The sequence below is a fragment of the Scyliorhinus canicula genome, chromosome 7, assembly GCF_902713615.1.
Source record: "Scyliorhinus canicula chromosome 7, sScyCan1.1, whole genome shotgun sequence".
In the NCBI taxonomy this organism is placed as follows: Eukaryota; Metazoa; Chordata; class Chondrichthyes; order Carcharhiniformes; family Scyliorhinidae; genus Scyliorhinus; species Scyliorhinus canicula.
Genome location: NC_052152.1, coordinates 110755705 through 110777225, shown reverse-complemented (window position 1 = coordinate 110777225; position 21521 = coordinate 110755705). Strand labels below are relative to the sequence as shown.

Here is a 21521-nt window from a genome sequence, read left to right as displayed (position 1 = left end):
CTTACTGTTTTCCCCAGCAGGAATCCGTGTCGCAGTCCTTTACTGACTCTGCACATGGTGCAGCCATCAGTGTTCCCCCCATGGCAGCGATCTCAATTATGTTTCAAATTCAGGAGTTTTGAGCCATTTGGTTCTGAATCTTTGCAATTCATTCCGGCTACTCCAGGAGGTTAAACTAATTCTTTTTTTTCATTCAATTGTTTGTCTCTTTTTCCCTTTCCTTTTGAAGCGATCAACACCTTACCGAGTATAGTTATACAGGTGCCTCCCATCCTCCTCCAGCAACCCACTCTCTATTCCCTCCTCCTTTTCTCTTCTCCATTTTATTGTTCCCTCCCGTCTGTCCATCTCTTTTTCTCTCCTTGACCCCATGCCCCACCCCATCTTTAAAGGCTGTTAAGACTCGGTCAATTTAAAATCTGAAGAGATTGATTGATAGAATTTTGGGTAGGCGTTAGAGACCCAAGGTGGGTGGACAGAATTGTACGACAGATCAGCCACATTCACTCCGAATAGATTTGAGGAACTGAATGAGGTAATCCTGTCCTTCTCTTTCAATTCTCCCTTTCACATCACAAAGACTAAAGTCTGAACAGACCAGTTCAAGAAGTCATAGTTTTCAAAGTGCAGCAAATCTTGAATGCTAGTACTGGAAAGTCAAGCTGGTCTTAGGCAGTTGGTAGCACCTTTACCTAAGTCAAACCTTTGTGGGTTCAAGACCGACTCCTGGGCCTGAGCACAAGAACCAAGGCTGATACTCCAGTGCAGTACTGAGGGAGTGCTGCAATGTCTGAGATCCTGTTAGTTCCTTCAAGTAGATACAAAAGATCCCACGGCTCTCTGTTGAAGAAGGGCAGGAAAGTTACCCCAAATAACCTGACCAATATTTATCCCTTAATCAAGTTCACAATAACAATTCATCTGGTCACCGCCCTACTGTTATTTTGGGGAGATTACTGTGTTGAAAATGAGCTGTGTTTCCTACATTTCAGGAGTACTTCGTTGGTTGTAAAGCGCTTTGTGATGAACCGTGGTTGTGGAAAGTGCTATTTTAAATGCAAGTCTTTTCCTTTCTTAATTGTATGCCTCCTTCTTCACCAAACATTTCTGCAATGTTGGGCTGACTGAGTGAACACTTATTGATGGGCATCTTAATTGAAAATTTTGCTTCATACATTTCAAAAACAGAAAATCATATTGTGTCTGTCATGCTTATCCATATTCTTGTCATATCTGACGTTATTATTGTCTAAACCTAATCGGTGACAGAGGGAAATAAAGAACAAATAAATAACAGAAATTTGAGGACTGGATGTCACGCCATCATGGGGAGTTTAGGGCAGGTAATTGAAGACTTGGTTGAGGAGGTGGGTTTTGAGAATATTTTTCAACAGCAATGGCAACCTGTGAAATGCCACACATGTCATCTATGGAGCTCTGGAGGCAGCTGGTGGCAAGAACGTTGGACACCGCAGTGAGGGCCATTGGCATGGGGATCGCTGCCAATTCTGCAGTTCTTGCTGCACAATCCAGCAGATTTTGGTGACTGCTTCCCTGAACCATCTCTGGTGTCGTCTCTCAGTTATCTGGAGGTCATTTGTCCACCACCAGGCCAGTGACCATCTTCTCTGATTCTTTCCCTGCATGGCTGCCCCCTGGCCACCCTTCCGCCAACTCTTGGCCTTTCTGCCTCAGTTGGTGATTGGCGAGAGGCCTCCTTTGTCACATCCTCTCCTCCGGCTCCCGAGGTTGTAGGAAAATGGTGTACGAGACCCATCGGTATTCTACCAAGTGAACTGTGTGAAAAAAGCAGACAGTGAGATAAGAACCTGTGCACCCCTGCGTTTCCTCCAGTTAGCTGCCTGCAGTGAGATTTCCCACTCCTTCCCACCCATCCCACACTGAACTCCCCCCACTTGGATCTGCTCTCCTGGGAGCCACAAGTGAGTTGTTGAAAATAGTCAGCTACAGTCTGTGTGTGACTCATGCTTGCTTTGCAACCCTTGACCCTCTGCTGTCACCTTTCACTTCGTACCCATCACCCTTGACCCTCTCAGCATCACTGTGAGCCTTTCGTCTGTAACTATTCAACCTCCATTAAGCTGGACACTGTGGCCATTATCTCTCCCTGCCCTGAGGCTACTCCGATCCCTGTCCTCCTCTGATCAAGGATCCTCCATGCATCCATCTCTGTTAGACCCTTTGACCTTTGAATACCCCAACCTCAGACTGGGCCTACTCCACCTGCCCTCCTGTCCCCCCGGTAGCATGTGTAGGCTGTGAGATGTTGGGGTGAGCCCTACAGCAGTGTGAGGGTGATGTGAACCATATGAATGTCATGTATGCGTCCTGATTATCAGTGGTTATTGATAGATGAGTGATGAGAGTTTGATGATATGAGCAATGCCAGAAGCAAGCGGTGTAATTGGTCCGAATTGACATTTGAAGATGTGTTCACTGACCTTGACCATTTATGTAAGGTTCTTGAATTTCCTGCGCCACTGAATCTAGGTCCCAGGTCTGTACTGCTCTCATTGGTCAGTAATGCTTTCTGTTCTTACTGCCTCTGACGGCTCCTGGATCCAATGGCATTGGTCAGTAATGCTTTCTGTTCTTACTGCCTCTGACAGCTCCTGGATCCAATGGATACTGGACATCCCTCATAGTTAGAGGAAAGAGACTGGGGTTATCTTTGATCTTCACAATGATTCTGAAATGGTGGATCATTTAGGGGAAGACAGAGAAGGGATGTTCTCTCATTTTCATGTGGCTAATTTGCAGAAATCACACTTCTGTCTTATGGCCATATTTCCGTTAGATTTGGCTCCTTCCGTTCCCCATCACCACTGCTTAACCAAGAAAATATTATCTTCTAATCAGTTCAGCCAACCCATAACATATGTTTCCTTTCTTTCTCTCCTCTCTCTCTGTCCCTATCTCTCTCAATTTCTCTATTTCTCTATCACAATGACGTTATGTATATGTATGATATTAATCATTAATTTCATCATTTGATCAAATTTATATTGAACTGTTTTAAAAATACTTTTAAAAAGCAAAGTCAGACACCGATGAGTTCATAGAATCTCTACATTGCAGAAGGAGGCCATTTGGCCCATCGAGTCTGCATCAGCCCTTGGAAAGAGCACCCTAATTAAGCCCACACCACCACCCTATCCCCGTGACCCAGTAACCCCACCTAACCCTTTGGAAAATAAGGGGCAATTTAGCATGGCCAATCCACCTAACCTGCACATCTTTAGACTGTGGGAGGAAACTGGAGCACCCGAAGGAAACCCACACAGACACGGAGAGAAAGTGCAAACTCCGCACAGACAGTCACCCAAGTCTGGAATTGAACCCTGGTCTCTGGAGCTGTGTGGCGGCAGTGCTAACCACTGTGCTCACTACAGTTGACCAGTGTCTGAAAGTTTCCAATGTAAATTACAATTAAAATGTGGCAAGGAAACATTATGTGGGAGTTCACACTGGTTGCTGTCAAGGACTGCTTCAAAGGATGAACTGAAACTGTATTAGACATCACCTTTGCATTTTTATAATGCTACCTTTCAAGCAGAGACGGAAAGCCTACTGGGACAATGGCGATATGGGTGTTCTTCCTATCTCATCAATTGTAGGATAGATCATTCAGGAGTCAATCATTGGAACATTACAGAATCTAATCACTGAGATAACAAAACAATAACCATAGTCTGTCCAGACATGAACTAATCAGTTACCTTCTGGAACATTATGGTGAGGAAAGTCATATTTGTTATGACAACACCCAAGCCACTAAACATGGGTTTGGAAGAAATTGACAAGTGCGGCAGTAACACCATTGCTCTCTCCCTTCTCTCTCTCTCAAGTTAAAGACCCTATCTCTATTACAGTTTGAAATCCGGCACAGAGATAGAGAATTTTCAAATGATAGAAACATCAGGTGCAAAAATCCTTGGCTTTAGGAAAAGATGGATTTGGTTTAAAGAGACTGGTTCCAGAAAACTCCTCGCAATTTACATCAGTTGTAAATTTCAAGATTATTGTGGAAAGATTCTGTAGCCTTGGCGACAACAAAGGACTCTTGAACAGTGAACTCTATTTCTTTTTGCAATTATTCATTTGAATTTGAATTTGACCAAAAAGTAACGTCCTGCTGTATAATTGCACATGTGTGTGTTGCGTGTTAAATCCACATGTGTGTGTTGCGTGTTAGGTGCAAAGATCCGGTCATGGGTTTCTACTTCTAAAGTATCTTAATATCTTTACCTGGGTGGCTTTTTAGCTCAATAAAAAACAAACCCCTTTATGTTTCTTTGAAATCTGCATGTAAATGGTTAAGCACAGACAATGAATTTATACCTTCATTCTCAAAAATTCACAAAAACCCCGTTACGGTCAGATATGAAATAGGGGAGCCATTTCAGCCTTCCTCATGTGGCTGTAACATCTCTCTCCCACTTCCTTTCTAAGACACAAGTGCACACACTACTTTCCTTTGCTTAGTTTCTCTGTTGTCAGAATTGGATTGGATTTGATTTATTGTCACCTGTACCGAGGTACAGTGAAAAGTATTGTTCTCCATACAGTTCAGACAGATAGTTCCATACATCAAAAAAACATAGGGCATACATAAATACACAATGTAAATACATAGACACAGGCATTGGGTGAAGCATACAGGAGTGTAGTACTACTCAGTAGAGGAGGTGTGTGAAGTGATTAAATCAGTCTTTAAGAGGGTCGTTTATGAGTCTAGTAACAGGAGGGAAGCAGCTGTTTTTGAAGCTGTTTGTGCGTGTTCTCAGACTTTTGTATCTCCTGCCCGATGGAAGAAGTTGGAAGAGCGAGTAAGCCGGGTGGGAGGGGTCTTTGATTAAGCTGCCGCTTTCCCAAAGCAGCGGGAGGTGTAGACAGAGTCAATGGATAGATGGCGGGTTTGTGTGATGGACTAGGCTGTGTTCATGACTCTCTGTAGTTTCTTACGGTCTTGGGCTAAGCAGTTGCCATACCAGGCTGTGATGCAGCCAGATAAGATGCTTTCTATGGTGCATCTGTAAAAATCGATAAGAGTCAATGTGGACTTGCGAAATTTCCTTTGTTTCCTGAGGAAGTATAGGTACTGTTGTGCTCTCTTGGTCGTAGTGTGACATGGGTGGACCAGGACAGATTGCTGGTGATGTGCACCCCAAGGAATTTGAAGTTGTTAACCATTTCCACCTCGGCACCATTGACACAGACAGGAGTGACTTCGCTTCCTGAAGTAAATGACCAGATCCTTAGTTTTGCTGACATTGAGGGAGAGATTGTTGTCATTACACCATGTCACTAAGTTCTCTATCACCCGCCTGTACTCTGACTCAATGTTGTTGAAGATCTGACCCGCTACGGTTTGTGTCATCAGCAAATATGTAGATAGAGTTGGAGCCAAATGTTGCCACAGCCATGTATGTATAGGGGCATAGTAGGGGGCCAAGAACGCAGCCTTATGAGGCCCCGGTATTGCGGACTATTGTGGAGGAGGTGTTGTTGTTTATCCTTACTGATTATGATCTATGAGTCAGAAAGACCAGGATCCAGTTGCAGAGGAAGGAGCCATGTTTTGGAGTTTTGATATGAGCTTGGCAGAGATTATAGTGTTGATGGTGAAGCTGTAGTCTGACATGTTTCTGATGTAGAAGTCCGTGTTGTCGAGATGCTCCAGGGATGAGTGTAGGGGCAGGGAGATGGCGACTACTGTGGACCGGTATGTGAATTGCAGTGGATCAAGGCATTCTGGGAGTATGGAGTTGATGTGTCTCCTGACCAATCTCTCAAAGCACCTCAAAATGTTTGATATCAAGGCCACCGGTCAGGAGTCGTTGAGGCACGTTGCGTAGTTCATCTTTGGCACCGGTATAATTGTGGTCTTCCTGAAGCAGGTGGGAACCTTGGAACCGAGTAGGGTGAGGTTGAAGATGCCTGCGAACACACCCGGCAGTTGGTCCATGCAGGATGGCACCCGTTGCTTTCCGAGGGTTCACTTTCAAGAAGGCCGATCTGACTTTGGAAATGTGACCGTAGGCGATTACGTTTCTTTGAAATAAATTGTTGGATATTTATTTCCCTCAGTCTTGCTACTGCGTTCAAATCTTTCTCCCATCACATTCTTTCTGTTGACATTCAACCAGCAAGTAGTCGGGAGGAACATTTTTGCTCCAGGGTCCCAGGTTCAATTCCTGCCTTGGGTCACTGTCAGTGTGGAGTGTTTACTTTCTCCCCATGTCTGTATGGATTTCCTCCGGGTGCTCCAGTTTGCTCCCACAAGTCCCGAAAGACATGCTGTTAGGTAATTTGGATATTCTGAATTCTCCCTCTGTGTACCTGAACAGACACCGGAATGTGGTGACTAGGGATTTTCACAGTAATTTCATTGCAATGTTAATGTTATTATTAATGTAAGATTATTATTATAAAACAGGGAATGAGATTATGTTGTAAATCAATTTTATTTTGATGGGAGAAGTTTTGTAGTCCTTTCAATTTTCCAGATTAGAATAATTTTGATTATCTTTGCGCAACCAAGGTTATTATGAAATGAAAATTGCTTAGGCTTCAAATAAAGTTATTGTGAAAAGCTCATAGTTGCCGCATTCCAGCACCTGTTCGGGGAGGCTGGTATGGGAATTGAACCGTGCTGCTGGCCTGCCTTGGTCTGCTTTCTAAGCCAGCGATTTAGCCTTGTGCTAAACCAGCCCCTTGTTTTTATCACCTAACAATGTGTTATTATACCTAAAAATTCCGCGTTGTCACTCCTAAATACATTCCTTTTCTCACACCCAGTCAGGGAGAGTCAAGCCTCAAAATGACCAACACGCCCAATATGCAATCTGCAGATCCTATTGCACACGGGACAGGGGTTGCTTGAAGGGTTGGATAGATGGGGTGTATGTCGGCTCCCTCTGATGCCTCAACTTTGCCCTTGTGTGTTCCCAATGAACACACAATGAGTTCAATACCTTCCCATATGAGCCATCTACCCCTCCAATGGGAGTGAATCTGCAGTTACAGTCTCCTCCCATTAGGTGTCAGTATGTTCCCAATCTCTCACCTGCAGTTACATTCTCCCCCAGTGATGTCAGTCCCTCCCTGCTCTATCACATTCGCCCCCCCCCCCCCCCCCCATGGATGTCAGCCTCTGTCCACCCTTCCACCTGTAGTAGCGCTCTCCCCCAGTGGATACCTGTCTCTATCCTCTCTCTCCCGCCTGCAGTTACACTCTTCCCCCAGTGAGTGTCAGTCTCTGCCCACTTCCCCACCTGCAGTTACACTGTGCTCCCAGTGGGTGTCAGTCTGTATCAATTCTCCTCCCTGCAGTTACATTCTGCCCCCTGTGGGTGTCAGTCTCTATTTTTTCTCCCACCTGCAGTTACACTCTCCTCCCACTGGGTGTCAGTGCCTATCCACTCTTCCAGCTGCAGTTACACTCTCCCCCCAGTGGGTGTCAGTCGCTCTCCACACTCACCTGCAGTTACACTCTCCCCCCGTGACTGTCAGTCGCTCTCCACACTCACCTGCAGTTACACTCTCCCCCCAGTGGGTGTCAGTCGCTATCCACACTCACCTGCAGTTACACTCTCCCCCCAGTGAGTGTCAGTCGCTCTCCACACTCACCTGCAGTTACACTCTCCCCCCAGTGGGTGTCAGTCGCTATCCACACTCACCTGCAGTTACACTCTCCCCCCAGTGAGTGTCAGTCGCTCTCCACACTCACCTGCAGTTGCACACTCCCCCCAGTGGGTGTCAGTCTCTCTCCACTCCCCCATCTGCAGTACCTCTGGTCTCCTGCAGGCTCCGCCGCCGCTCCACCGGCTCCTGGTTTCCGCCTCAGTTCCCTTGTGTCTCCCAGGCGGTTCGCAGCGGGGAATGAGAAGCGGCGGCGGCTCGGCGGGGCCGGAGTGAGGGAGGCGGCAGTGAAGCGGGTGTGAATGGCGGAGGGTCCCGGAGCTGCGTGCGGCCCGGGGATGGGGCCGGGCTCCGGGCCGGGAATTGCGCCGCTTGCCCGCTCCCTGGAACGGGCCCTGGTGGAGGCCGCGGGCTCCGGGCTCCTCAACCTGAGCGGCCGCAAATTGAAGGAATTGCCGAGGAGCGCGGCCGGTCTGGACCTGAGCGACACGGTGGAGGCAGGTGGGTAACTACCCCTTAACTAACCGTCAACTACTATAACTGACATAACTACTATAACTGGCAGTGGCCAGCTCTCAGCAACTATCCAAACAAGTGACTGAAATACTTGGACTATTAACATAACTGACTTTACCTGTGTAACTAGTATAACTATTGGTGTACATCAAAACAGGATAATGGTGACAGGTGTCAGAAGCTAACTAGTATAACTACTGCTTTAGTTAAAATGACTAGTGTAATAAACCTGTTGGATTTCAGTAAATGGATGAAAAATCACAGACTCTGATTCTGGCAACTTTAATAAGTACAATCTGTTTTCTGTGAGTGATTTATGACAACAAAATCAGAGTAACTAAAATAACTAATGGATGTAATCTGAATGTAACTGGTTCTTTTGTATCAATTCATTCTGGTTCAATGTAAGAGGGCGGTGATGTCTGGTGCCCCTCAGATCACCCAGTAACTTCCAGAACTGATGGAGAGTAGATGATAAACGAGGAACAAACCATTCAAACTGGGAACAGACCAGTCACACACTGGCTGGCTCTTTAGCACAAACATCTTTGATTAATGCCTGGAGATGTGTAAGGCCCTGAATAAATTGTTGCTGTGAATAGTGTCTCACTCTGCAGCCAAGTACTAACATTGAGCAACTTCACAAAGTTACTCATTATGGAAAGCACCTTGGAAGTTTGACCTGCTGAGACCCTGTTTGTCTCAAATTGAGAAGAATAATGTTAATCGGCTGCATATACAGTGTGGGTGAGGAGCTGCTGTCCTGTGTACAGTGTGTGAGGAGCTGCTGTTCTGTATACAGTGTGGGTGAGGAGCTGCTGTTCTGTGTACAGAGTGGATCAGGAGCTGCTGCCTTGTGTACAGGGTGTATGAGGAGCTGCTGTCCTGTGTACAGAGTGTATGAGGAGCTGCTGTCCTGTGTACAGCGTGGGCGAGGAGCTGCGGTACTGTGTACAGTGTGGATCAGGAGCTGCTATCCTGTGTACAGTGTGGATCAGGAGCTGCTATCCTGTGTACAGTGTGGATCAGGAGCTGCTGTCCTGTGTACAGTGTGTGAGGAGCTGCTGTCCTGTGTACAGTGTGTGTGAGGCACCGCTGTCCTGTGTACAAGTGTGTGAGGAGCTGCTGTCCTGTGTACAGTGTGTGTGAGGAGCTGCTGTCCTGTGTACAATGTGTGTGAGGAGCTGCTGTCCTGTGTACAGTGTGTGAGGAGCTGCTGTCCGGTGTACAGTGTGTGTGAGGCGCCGTTGTCTGTGTACAATGTGTGTGAGGAACTGTTGTGCTGTGTACAGTGTGTGTGAGGAGCTGCTGTCCTGTGTACAGTGTGTGAGGAGCTGCTGTCCTGTGTACAGTGTGTGTGAGGAACTGTTGTCCTGTGTACAGTGTATGAGGAGCTGCTGTCCTGTGTACAGTGTGTGTGAGGAGCTGCTGTCCTGTGTACAGTGTGTGTGAGGAACTGTTGTCCTGTGTACAGTGTGGATGAGGAGCTGCTGTCCTGTGTACAGTGTGAGGAGCTGCTGTCCTGTGTACAATGTGTGTGAGGAGCTGCTGTCCTGTGTACAGTGTGTGTGAGGAGTTGCTGTCCTGTGTACAGTATGTGTGAGGAGTTGCTATCCTGTGTACAGTGTGAGGAGCTGCTGTCCTGTGTACAGTGTGTGTGAGGAACTGTTGTCCGGTGTACAGTGTGTGTGAGGAGCTGCTGTCCTGTGTACAGTGTGTGTGAGGAGTTGCTGTCCTGTGTACAGTATGTGTGAGGAGCTGCTGTCCTGTGTACAGTGTGTGTGAGGAGCTGCTGTCCTGTGTACAGTGTGTGTGAGGAGCTGCTGTCCTGTGTACAGTGTGTGTGAGGAGCTGCTGTCCTGTGTACAGTGTGTGAGGAACTGTTGTCCTGTGTACAGTGTGTGTGAGGAGCTGCTGTCCTGTGTACAGTGTGTGAGGAACTGTTGTCCTGTGTACAGTGTGTGTGAGGAGCTGCTGTCCTGTGTATAGTGTGTGTGAGGAGCTGCTGTCCTATGTACAGTGCGTGTGAGGAGCTGCTGTCCTGTGTACAGTGTGTGTGAGGAGCTGCTGTCCTGTGTATAGTGTGTGTGAGGAGCTGCTGTCCTGTGTACAGTGCGTGTGAGGAGCTGCTGTCCTGTGTACAGTGTGGGTGAGGAGCTGCTGTCCTGTGTACAGTATGTGTGAGGAGCTGCTGCCCTGTGCACAGTGTGTGTGAGGCACCACTGTCCTGTGTACAATGTGTGTGAGGAGCTGTATACTATCCTGTGTACAGTGTGAGGAGCTGCTGTCCTGTGTACAATGTGTGTGAGGAGCTGCTGTTCTGTGTACAAAGTGTGTGAGGAGCTGCTGTCCTGTGTACTGTGCGTGTGAGATGCCGCTGTCCTGGGTACTGTGCGTGTGAGATGCTGCTGTCCTGTGTGCAGTGCGTGTGAGATGCTGCTGTCCTGTGTACTGTGCGTGTGAGGAACTGTTGTCCTGTGTACTGTGCGTGTGAGGAGCTGCTGTCCTGTGTGCAGTGTGTGTGAGGAGCTGCTGTCCTGTGTACTGTGCGTGTGAGGAGCTGCTGTCCTGTGTGCAGTGTGTGTGAGGAGCTGCTGTCCTGTGTACTGTGCGTGTGAGGAGCTGCTGTCTTGTGTACAGTGTGTGTGAGGAGCTGCTGTCCTGTGTACAATGTTGCAGCTGTTGCACACAATGTCTGGAGTGTGAAGACTGTTGTTATACGCAGTGTCTGCAGTGAAGAGACGGCTATCGTACAAACTGTCTGCAGTGAAGAGACGGCTATCGTACAAACTGTCTGGAGTGAGGACACGGCTATCGTACAAACTGTCTGGAGTGAGGAGACGGCAGTCACATGCGTGAAAACAATTTTGCTTTTTTTACAGGTATCCAACCATTTAAACATGAACTCATTCCAGACTTCGCTGCCTTTGTCCCAAATGTACCAAATCAGTTCCCTCATCACAGCTGCTCCCCAACCTCAAATATCTGCACAATCTTGCCCCTCCCAAACTCTTTAACCATAAAACCCGGCCAAATCGGGCCTCCTACACATCTGTGTTGTAATTGCTGCTCGATTGGTGGCTGTGTCTTCAGTGGTGTCAGCCCCATGCTCTGGAACTCTCCCTTCACCTCTCCATCGGCCTCTCCTCCTTGAAGCCTCTACCTCTGGCCAAGCTTATGGTCTAATATCTGCTTATATAGTCAGTGTTTTGCTTTGTTCCACAGTGTCCCTGGGGGGCATTGATCAGCATTAAAATGTGCTATGTTAACAGACAGTTCTGTTTGTGTAAGTTCTTCCCCCTTGTGAAAAGGTTCTGATTGCCCTGACTGCCTGCTGCTTGTGGGACTGCTGCTTGCCACGGAGTTGAGGATGGAATTTGTCACATTCGTATTGGCACTGCACCACAGTCAGTCTCATTCAGTGCTGGTCAAACTCGGATCCTGGTATATCTAATAATACAGCAAAGTGAAGAGGGTTCACAACCACACCATGACCTTGAGTGAATCAGCTGACTAACATGGGGAAGTTAGGTAATGATGTTAAACAGCAGGAGTACTGTTCAGAAGGTGCAGGGAGCTGGTCTGACAGCTGCACGAACTGGAGCGTATTCATCTCTATTGGTGGAAGCTGTCAGTAATCTTTTGGTTGCATCTGCGCAAAGCAGTAACTCATAGCTCTGCAATTAAACTGTGATTGATATTTACTTTTAGGGACCATCTGTCAAAAGTGATTTTAGTCTCAGAATGCAGATTGAAAAGACCTGGGCTGTGTGATTAGAGTTTCCTGGTCCTGTTTGGGCAGTACCAGCGAGTTCAGATCCTCCCTCCGGCAGAAGGAAAATGTAGCAGCACTTTGAAATGTTCCCACGGCAGCTTGTCTTCACAAAGAGACCGACATCGCTGCTCCTAACCAGGCCCCGGGATGAGTGTTTTAGTGAAGAGAATGACCTTGTAGCACAGTCACCACTGAGGCAAATACAACATCCATTTTGCATTAAGCAAAATTCCACAAGGAAGAGAAGTGACTGTAAGGAATATCAAGCAGGTTGGGAGTTTCAAGCTGGGAAACTCCCTGCAATTACAGTACTGTCAGAGTCACTGCCGTCTTCTTCAGCAATCACTCACTAATGAGTATGCTTGTCTACCTAAGAAACTCCCTGTTACTGATCGAATTCTGTGGTCCCTGTGTGGCGGATGAGCCCGATCCTGGAGCCGTATCTTTGACTGCACACTTGGCAGGTGTTTCTGGGAGGTGGGATTGATCCTTGGACTCTCGATCGCTGGTATTCCTTTCTCAGGCTCCTTTTCCAGGCCTCCTCTTGACATCGGGTGACCTCAAAGAAGTGTGTCCTTTTAATCAGGGTGTTCCTCCAAGTAGGTCTCTCCTGCGCAAGGGTCTGCCAGGTGTTGACACCTATGTTGGATTTCTCGAGGCAAGCCCTCCAGGGTGTCTTCGCTCCTTTTGGCCTCCTCTTGTTCAGGAACCTTCCTTGAGCAGGGCAACAAAAGTTTACTTTGGCAGCCGGGACTCTGACATCCTAAGCACACGGCTGGCCCAGCGGAGCTGGTTTCGGATGATCATGGCCTGGATGCTGGTGGTCTTGGCTCATATTTGTGAGAATACAATGTTACTGCTCTCTGGGCTGTGTGTGGTCAATTCCAGCCCCAATAACTACGCAGCAAATTTTTTTTTTCCAATTAAGGGGTAATTTAGCATGGCCGATCCACCTACCCTGCACATCTTTGGGTTGTTGGATGAGACCCATGTAGACATTGAGGGGAATGTGCAAACTCCACAGGGACAGTGACCCAGGGCCGGGATCAAACCGGGTTCCTCGGTGCCGAGAGGCATCAGAGCTAACTACTACGCCACCATGCTGCCCCAGTGTGCAGCAAATCTAACTGCTTAACTATTATCTAATTTCTAACCCCCTCTTTAATTCACCCCCACCCTCTGTATATACACACACACACACACACACACACAAGACAGACAAACACCGAGGGGTAAGAGGGGTGAAAAAATAAAAGGATGAAAGTCACTGTTTCAGATGAATGTCTTCCACTACATCATTCTTGTTAGTCTCCGCCTTCAGTTGAGCCTCCTTGCTTTCAGTCTGTAATGGTTTTCACTGCAGATTCATTAGGACCTCAAGACTTCTCTGCAAATTCAGAAAGCAGCAGGCAGGATTTTTTTTTTTGAGAAATAGAGAGAGAGAGAGCAACTCACAACAACTTCTCTCAGAATGCAGCCACTTTCTGTTTCCTGGGTCTGCTAAAACATTCCTCCTGGCAGGACCCAATCACTGTCTGTCACCGGTGTTATGGGAGAGGTGTTTTCAGAACCCCAAAATGTATCATGGAGTTCAACCAACCCCCACCTTTAATGGATTGTTACTTTTGAAGCACATGGCTTGTTCCCCAGGTGCAGTATTACAATTATGGACAAGTGGTTTTTAAAACAAAACAATGTTTATTCCATGAACTCAAATTAACCTTTTAAATAAACATTGGATCTCTTAACACCCCTTACTTCAAAGGTAACCCCGAAAATAATACAACACTACCCAATCCTGCAAACTGTTCCTTTACACATCCAAACGACTTAACAAATCCTTCAAACAGAAGCACATTAGATTTATGTTCAATACTGAGACCTTTTTACAATTCCAATTTCACTAAAGGATTAAGACATGGCAGAGATCACCAGCAATGCAGCTCACAGCCACAAAAACATATTCACACCCAAGCTGCTGTCTCAAACTGAAACTAAAACTCACAAAAAGCATACGTGAGCTCAGCTCTCCCCCCCCCCCCCCCCCCCCCCCCCCCCCGGGTCACATAACTTCAATAATATGATCAGTTTTATTTCTTAAAGGTACATTTCTTAAACATCCAATTCTTAAAGGCACTCTCACATGACACCGGGCAGATTACAGTCTTTGGACAATCCATTGGCCACCAGCCAACCAATTGAACAGAGCTCTCGGGTGCCAGAAAGTCTGAGTTCTTCTGTTCAAAATCTAAATCTCCAATACCACAGTGTACTATTTTACAACTTTTGAGTTCCTTACTTCCTCTGCTTGACTTAAAGTATATTTCCATAAAAAATGATAAAATGAAAGACTTGGCAAATAAGAGAATCAACAGGAAGGGTTCTAACAACAAGCAGAGCGGCTCTCTGTGTAATGTCATCCAGAAGGGAGTGAAGTACTCCCTCATTACTACACTGAGGGACTGCCCTCAATTCTGTTCATATTCTGGAATGAACTCGGAACCCTCTGTCTCAGGAAAGGGTGATACCATCTCAGCCACAGTGGACAGGGTGCCTGAGTGTTTGGGGGGGGGGTTTGAACCTGTAATTTTCTGGCTGACAAAGGAGACGGGTACAGATGGAGCCTGTGTTCTTCAAAACAACTCCTGACAAATGTGCTTTGAAATATCTAATTAAAAACTGACCAATTTAGTGGCTTTGATTTGAATATTGAATCAAATCTCTCATTTAGCCTGTGCCACCTGAACAAGAAGCTGTGGCCACCTGAGGGAGTACCAGCTTCCACCTGGCATGTGATGCTCACGGCATCTTCCCATTGTGCCGGCCAGGCCTCTCCCTGGGTGAAATTGGCTAACCATCCGTGGGATTAAACCAAACGCACACCGGGAATCTTGCCCCCATACTCCCCGCATCCTCTGCCAGTTTCATACGCAGGGAATTTAATCATTCACTTCATTTTAGAAAGGAAACAGAATGATTAATTGCAATGTAAATCTGTATCAGCTCCATCCAGAGACAAGTACGACCTGCAGGCAGTGGATTTGGCTGTTTATCCTCCCCCACTGCCCCCTAACCCCTTGGTGTGCTCCCCTCCCCTCGCATGTTTGGAAATGTGTTGTGTGGTTGGTTGTCAGTGTTGACTTTGCCAGCTGGAAGCACCCTGTAATCTGCCTGGCATTCAAAAGGGTATAGTTAAGATATAGTTAAGGGTATAGTTAAGATCTTCAAGGGTAGAAATTCACCAGCTGGTGATTTACTTCGGATGTTTAATCATTGATCTATATTAGAGGCTTTGTTGTAAGATGTGCCATTACCTGGCATTTAAAATGTCGCAAATAGTTAGCTTGCCCCTCTCCCCTCCCCCACCCCACAGACATCCCACAAATTATAGTCATGAGCCCAGACGCTGGATAAAGGGAGCGTGAGACTAAAAGAAACAGCTTTAACATTGCAACTAATGACTATGAAATGAAGAAGCAATACTCCAGGGATGTTCGACAGCCTCATTCACAGTAGGCGGCAACACAGTCACACATACCACGCAGTTAGAACATTTTGACTCTGGTAAAGAGCCAATGCTGAAAGATACATTGGACACTGGGTCAGCCCATTTTAGCACCCAATACCCTGCAAGAACGTGTACAGTGACGTCATTGAGCTGCTTGTATGGTGACACAGCGTCATGGTGGTGTACGGCGGCATTGTGCGTTATTCTGGTGTACGGCGGCACAGCGTTTTGGCTGTGTACGGCGGCACTGTACGTTATGGTGGTGTACGGTGGCACTGTGTCATGGTGGTGTATGGTAGCACTGTGTGTTACGGTGGTGTAAGGTGGCACTGTGTCATGGTGGTGTACGGTGGCACTGTGTCATGGTGGTGTATGGTAGCACTGTGTGTTACGGTGGTGTAAGGTGGCACTGTGTCATGGTGGTGTACGGTAGCACTGTTATGGTGGTGTATGGCGGCACTGTGTCATGGTGGTGTACGGTAGCACTGTTATGGTGGTGTATGGCGGCACTGTGTCATGGTGGTGTATGATGGCACTGTGTCATGGTGGTGTACGGTGGCACTGTGTCATGGTGGTATACGGTGGCACTGTGTCATGGTGGTGTACGGTGGCACTGTGTCATGGTGGTATACGGTGGCACTGTGTCATGGTGGTGTACGGTGGCACTGTGTCATGGTGGTATACGGTGGCACTGTGTCATGGTGGTGTACGGTAGCACTGTGTCATGGTGGTGTACGGTGGCACTGTGTTACGGTGGTGTACGGTGGCACTGTGTCATGGTGGTGTACGGTGGCACTGTGTCATGGTGGTGTACGGTGGCACTGTGTCATGGTGGTGTACGGTGGCACTGTGTCATGGTGGTGTACGGTAGCACTGTGTCATGGTGGTGTACGGTGGCACTGTGTTACGGTGGTGTACGGTGGCACTGTGTCATGGTGGTGTACGGTGGCACTGTGTGTCATGGTGGTGTCCGGTGGCACTGTGTGTTACGGTGGTGTACGGTGGCACTGTGTGTCATGGTGGTGTACGGTGGCACTGTGTGTCATGGTGGTGTACGGTGGCACTGTGTCATGGTGGTGTACGGTGGCACTGTGTCATGGTGGTGTACGGTGGCACTGTGTGTCATGGTGGTGTACGGTGGCACTGTGTCATGGTGGTGTACAGCAGAACTGTGTTATGGTGGTGTACGGTGGCACTGTCATGGTGATGTATGGCGGCACTGTGTCATGGTGGTGTACGGTGGCACTGTGTCATGGTGGTGTACGGTGGCACTGTGTGTCATGGTGGTGTACGGTGGCACTGTGTGTCATGGTGGTGTACGGTGGCACTGTGTCATGGTGGTGTACGGTGGCACTGTGTGTCATGGTGGTGTATGGCGGCACTGTGTCATGGTGGTGTACGGTGGCACTGTGTCATGGTGGTGTATGATGGCACTGTGTCATAGTGGTGTACGGTGGCACTGTGTCATGGTGGTGTATGATGGCACTGTGTCACAGTGGTGTACGGTGGCACTGTGTGTCATGGTGGTGTACGGTGGCACTGTGTCATGGTGGTGTACGGTGGCACTGTGTGTCATGGTGGTGTATGGCGGCACTGTGTCATGGTGGTGTACGGTGGCACTGTGTCATGGTGGTGTATGATGGCACTGTGTCATAGTGGTGTACGGTGGCACTGTGTCATGGTGGTGTACGGTGGCACTGTGTCATGGTGGTGTACGGTGGCACTGTGTCATGGTGGTGTACGGTGGCACTGTGTCATGGTGGTGTACGGTGGCACTGTGTCATGGTGGTGTACGGTGGCACTGTGTCATGGTGGTGTACGGTGGCACTGTGTCATGGTGGTGTACGGTGGCACTGTGTCATGGTAGTGTACGGTGGCACTGTGTCATGGTGGTGTACGGTGGCACTGTGTCATGGTGGTGTACGGTGGCACTGTGTCATGGTGGTGTACGGTGGCACTGTGTCATGGTGGTGTACGGTGGCACTGTGTGTCATAGTGGTGTACGGTGGCACTGTGTCATAGTGGTGTACGGTGGCACTGTGTGTCATGGTGGTGTATGATGGCACTGTGTCATAGTGGTGTACGGTGGCACTGTGTCATGGTGGTGTACGGTGGCACTGTGTCATGGTGGTGTACGGTGGCACTGTGTCATGGTGGTGTACGGTGGCACTGTGTCATGGTGGTGTACGGTGGCACTGTGTGTCATGGTGGTGTACGGTGGCACTGTGTCATGGTGGTGTACGGTGGCACTGTGTCATGGTGGTGTACGGTGGCACTGTGTCATGGTGGTGTACGGTGGCACTGTGTCATGGTAGTGTACGGTGGCACTGTGTCATGGTGGTGTACGGTGGCACTGTGTCATGGTGGTGTACGGTGGCACTGTGTCATGGTGGTGTACGGTGGCACTGTGTCATGGTGGTGTACGGTGGCACTGTGTGTCATGGTGGTGTCCGGTGGCACTGTGTCATAGTGGTGTACGGTGGCACTGTGTCATAGTGGTGTACGGTGGCACTGTGTGTCATTGTGGTGTCCGGTGGCACTGTGTGTCATGGTGGTGTACGGTGGCACTGTCATGGTGATGTATGGCGGCACTGTGTCATGGTGGTGTACGGTGGCACTGTCATGGTGATGTATGGCGGCACTGTGTCATGGTGGTGTACGGTGGCACTGTGTCATGGTGGTGTACGGTGGCACTGTGTCATGGTGGTGTACGGTGGCACTGTGTCATGGTGGTGTACGGTGGCACTGTGTGTCATGGTGGTGTATGGCGGCACTGTGTCATGGTGGTGTATGGCGGCACTGTGTCATGGTGGTGTACGGTGGCACTGTGTCATGGTGGTGTAAGGTGGCACTGTGTCATGGTGGTGTACGGTGGCACTGTGTCATGGTGGTGTACGGTGGCACTGTGTCATGGTGGTGTACGGTGGCACTGTGTGTCATGGTGGTGTACGGTGGCACTGTGTCATGGTGGTGTACGGTGGCACTGTGTCATGGTGGTGTACGGTGGCACTGTGTGTCATGGTGGTGTATGGCGGCACTGTGTTACGGTGGTGTAAGGTGGCACTGTGTCATGGTGGTGTACGGTGGCACTGGGTGTTACGGTGGTGTAAGGTGGCACTGTGTCATGGTGGTGTCCGGTGGCACTGTGTCATAGTGGTGTACGGTGGCACTGTGTGTCATGGTGGTGTACGGTGGCACTGTGTGTCATGGTGGTGTCCGGTGGCACTGTGTCATAGTGGTGTACGGTGGCACTGTGTGTCATGGTGGTGTACGGTGGCACTGTGTGTCATGGTGGTGTACGGTGGCACTGTGTGTCAAAGTGGTGTACAGTGGCACTGTGTGTCATGGTGGTGTACGGTGGCACTGTGTGTCATGGTGGTGTACGGTGGCACTGTGTGTCATGGTGGTGTACGGTGGCACTGTGTGTCATGGTGGTGTACGGTGGCACTGTGTGTCATGGTGGTGTACGGTGGCACTGTGTGTCATTGTGGTGTCCGGTGGCACTGTGTGTCATGGTGGTGTACGGTGGCACTGTGTCATGGTGGTGTACAGTGGCACTGTGTCATTGTGGTGTCCGGTGGCACTGTGTCATTGTGGTGTACGGTGGCACTGTGTGTCATGGTGGTGTACGGTGGCACTGTGTGTCATGGTGGTGTACGGTGGCACTGTGTGTCATGGTGGTGTACGGTGGCACTGTGTGTCATGGTGGTGTACGGTGGCACTGTCATGGTGGTGTACAGTGGCACTGTGTGTCATGGTGGTGTACGGTGGCACTGTGTGTCATGGTGGTGTACGGTGGCACTGTGTCATGGTGGTGTACGGTGGCACTGTGTGTCATGGTGGTGTATGGCGGCACTGTGTCATGGTGGTGTACGGTGGCACTGTGTCATGGTGGTGTACGGTGGCACTGTGTCATGGTGGTGTACGGTGGCACTGTGTCATGGTGGTGTACGGTGGCACTGTGTCATGGTGGTGTACGGTGGCACTGTGTCATGGTGGTGTACGGTGGCACTGTGTCATGGTGGTGTACGGTGGCACTGTGTTACGGTGGTGTACGGTGGCACTGTGTGTCATGGTGGTGTACGGTGGCACTGTGTCATGGTGGTGTATGGTGGCACTGTGTCATGGTGGTGTATGGCGGCACTGTGTCATGGTGGTGTACGGTGGCACTGTGTGTCATGGTGGTGTATGGCGGCACTGTGTCATAGTGGTGTACGGTGGCACTGTGTCATGGTGGTGTACGGTGGCACTGTGTCATGGTGGTGTACGGTGGCACTGTGTCATGGTGGTGTACGGTGGCACTGTGTGTCATGGTGGTGTACGGTGGCACTGTGTCATGGTGGTGTCCGGTGGCACTGTGTGTCATGGTGGTGTACGGTGGCACTGTGTGTTATGGTGGTGTACGGTGGCACTGTGTTACGGTGGTGTACGGTGGCACTGTGTCATGGTGGTGTACGGTGGCACTGTGTCATGGTGGTGTACGGTGGCACTGTGTTACGGTGGTGTACGGTGGCACTGTGTCATGGTGGTGTACGGTGGCACTGTGTGTCATGGTGGTGTCCGGTGGCACTGTGTGTTACGGTGGTGTCCGGTGGCACTGTGTCATGGTGGTGTCCGGTGGCACTGTGTGTTATGGTGGTGTACGGTGGCACTGTGTGTCATGGTGGTGTCCGGTGGCACTGTGTGTTACGGTGGTGTACGGTGGCACTGTGTCATGGTGGTGTCCGGTGGCACTGTGTGTTACGGTGGTGTACGGTGGCACTGTGTCATGGTGGTGTCCGGTGGCACTGTGTCATGGTGGTGTACGGTGGCACTGTGTCATGGTGGTGTACGGTGGCAGTGTGTGTCATGGTGGTGTATGGCGGCACTGTGTCATGGTGGTGTACGGTGGCACTGTGTGTCATGGTGGTGTCCGGTGGCACTGTGTCATGGTGGTGTACGGTGGCACTGTGTGTCATGGTGGTGTACGGTGGCACTGTGTTATGGTGGTGTACGGTGGCACTGTCATGGTGATGTATGGCGGCACTGTGTCATGGTGGTGTACGGTGGCACTGTGTCATGGTGGTGTATGGCGGCACTGTGTCATGGTGGTGTACGGTGGCACTGTGTCATGGTGGTGTATGGCGGCACTGTGTCATGGTGGTGTACGGTGGCACTGTGTCATGGTGGTGTAAGGTGGCACTGTGTGTCATGGTGGTGTACGGTGGCACTGTGTGTCATGGTGGTGTACGGTGGCACTGTGTGTCATGGTGGTGTACGGTGGCACTGTGTCATGGTGGTGTACGGTGGCACTGTGTCATGGTGGTGTACGGTGGCACTGTGTCATGGTGGTGTACGGTGGCACTGTGTCATGGTGGTGTACGGTGGCACTGTGTGTCATGGTGGTGTACGGTGGCACTGTGTGTTACGGTGGTGTAAGGTGGCACTGTGCCATGGTGGTGTACGGTGGCACTGTGTCATGGTGGTGTACGGTGGCACTGTGTCATGGTGGTGTACGGTGGCACTGTGTGTCATGGTGGTGTACGGTGGCACTGTGTCATGGTGGTGTACGGTGGCACTGTGTGTCATGGTGGTGTACGGTGGCACTGTGTCATAGTGGTGTACAGTGGCACTGTGTGTCATGGTGGTGTCCGGTGGCACTGTGTCATGGTGGTGTACGGTGGCACTGTGTGTCATGGTGGTGTCCGGTGGCACTGTGTCATAGTGGTGTACAGTGGCACTGTGTGTCATGGTGGTGTACGGTGGCACTGTGTGTCATGGTGGTGTACGGTGGCACTGTGTGTCATGGTGGTGTACGGTGGCACTGTGTGTCATGGTGGTGTACGGTGGCACTGTGTGTCATGGTGGTGTACGGTGGCACTGTGTGTCAAAGTGGTGTACAGTGGCACTGTGTGTCATGGTGGTGTACAGTGGCACTGTGTGTCAAAGTGGTGTACAGTGGCACTGTGTGTCAAAGTGGTGTACAGTGGCACTGTGTGTCATGGTGGTGTACGCTGACACTGCGTTACGGTGGTGTACGCTGACACTGCGTTACGGTGGTGTATGACAACACTGCGT

The 21521-nt window shown here is 49.5% G+C and overlaps 1 protein-coding gene across 6 annotated transcripts in view; it reads left to right on the top strand.

Moving 5' to 3' along the window:
- The first annotated feature begins 7838 nt into the window (after positions 1 to 7838).
- Positions 7839 to 21521, top strand: part of lrch1 (leucine-rich repeats and calponin homology (CH) domain containing 1) — a 234882-nt gene continuing 221199 nt past the window's right edge. For 2 of the 6 annotated variants that reach the window (XR_005461324.1, XM_038802649.1), the window contains exon 1: positions 7840 to 8166. Coding sequence is in view for 5 of the 6 variants with exons in the window: in XM_038802649.1 (XP_038658577.1) it covers positions 7968 to 8166 (199 nt within the window). In the remaining variant the exon portion in view is untranslated. Of the gene's footprint in view, positions 8167 to 21521 lie in introns of all 6 variants that reach the window. The other 4 variants (XM_038802650.1, XM_038802651.1, XM_038802653.1 and 1 more) reach the window with 4 other exon arrangements.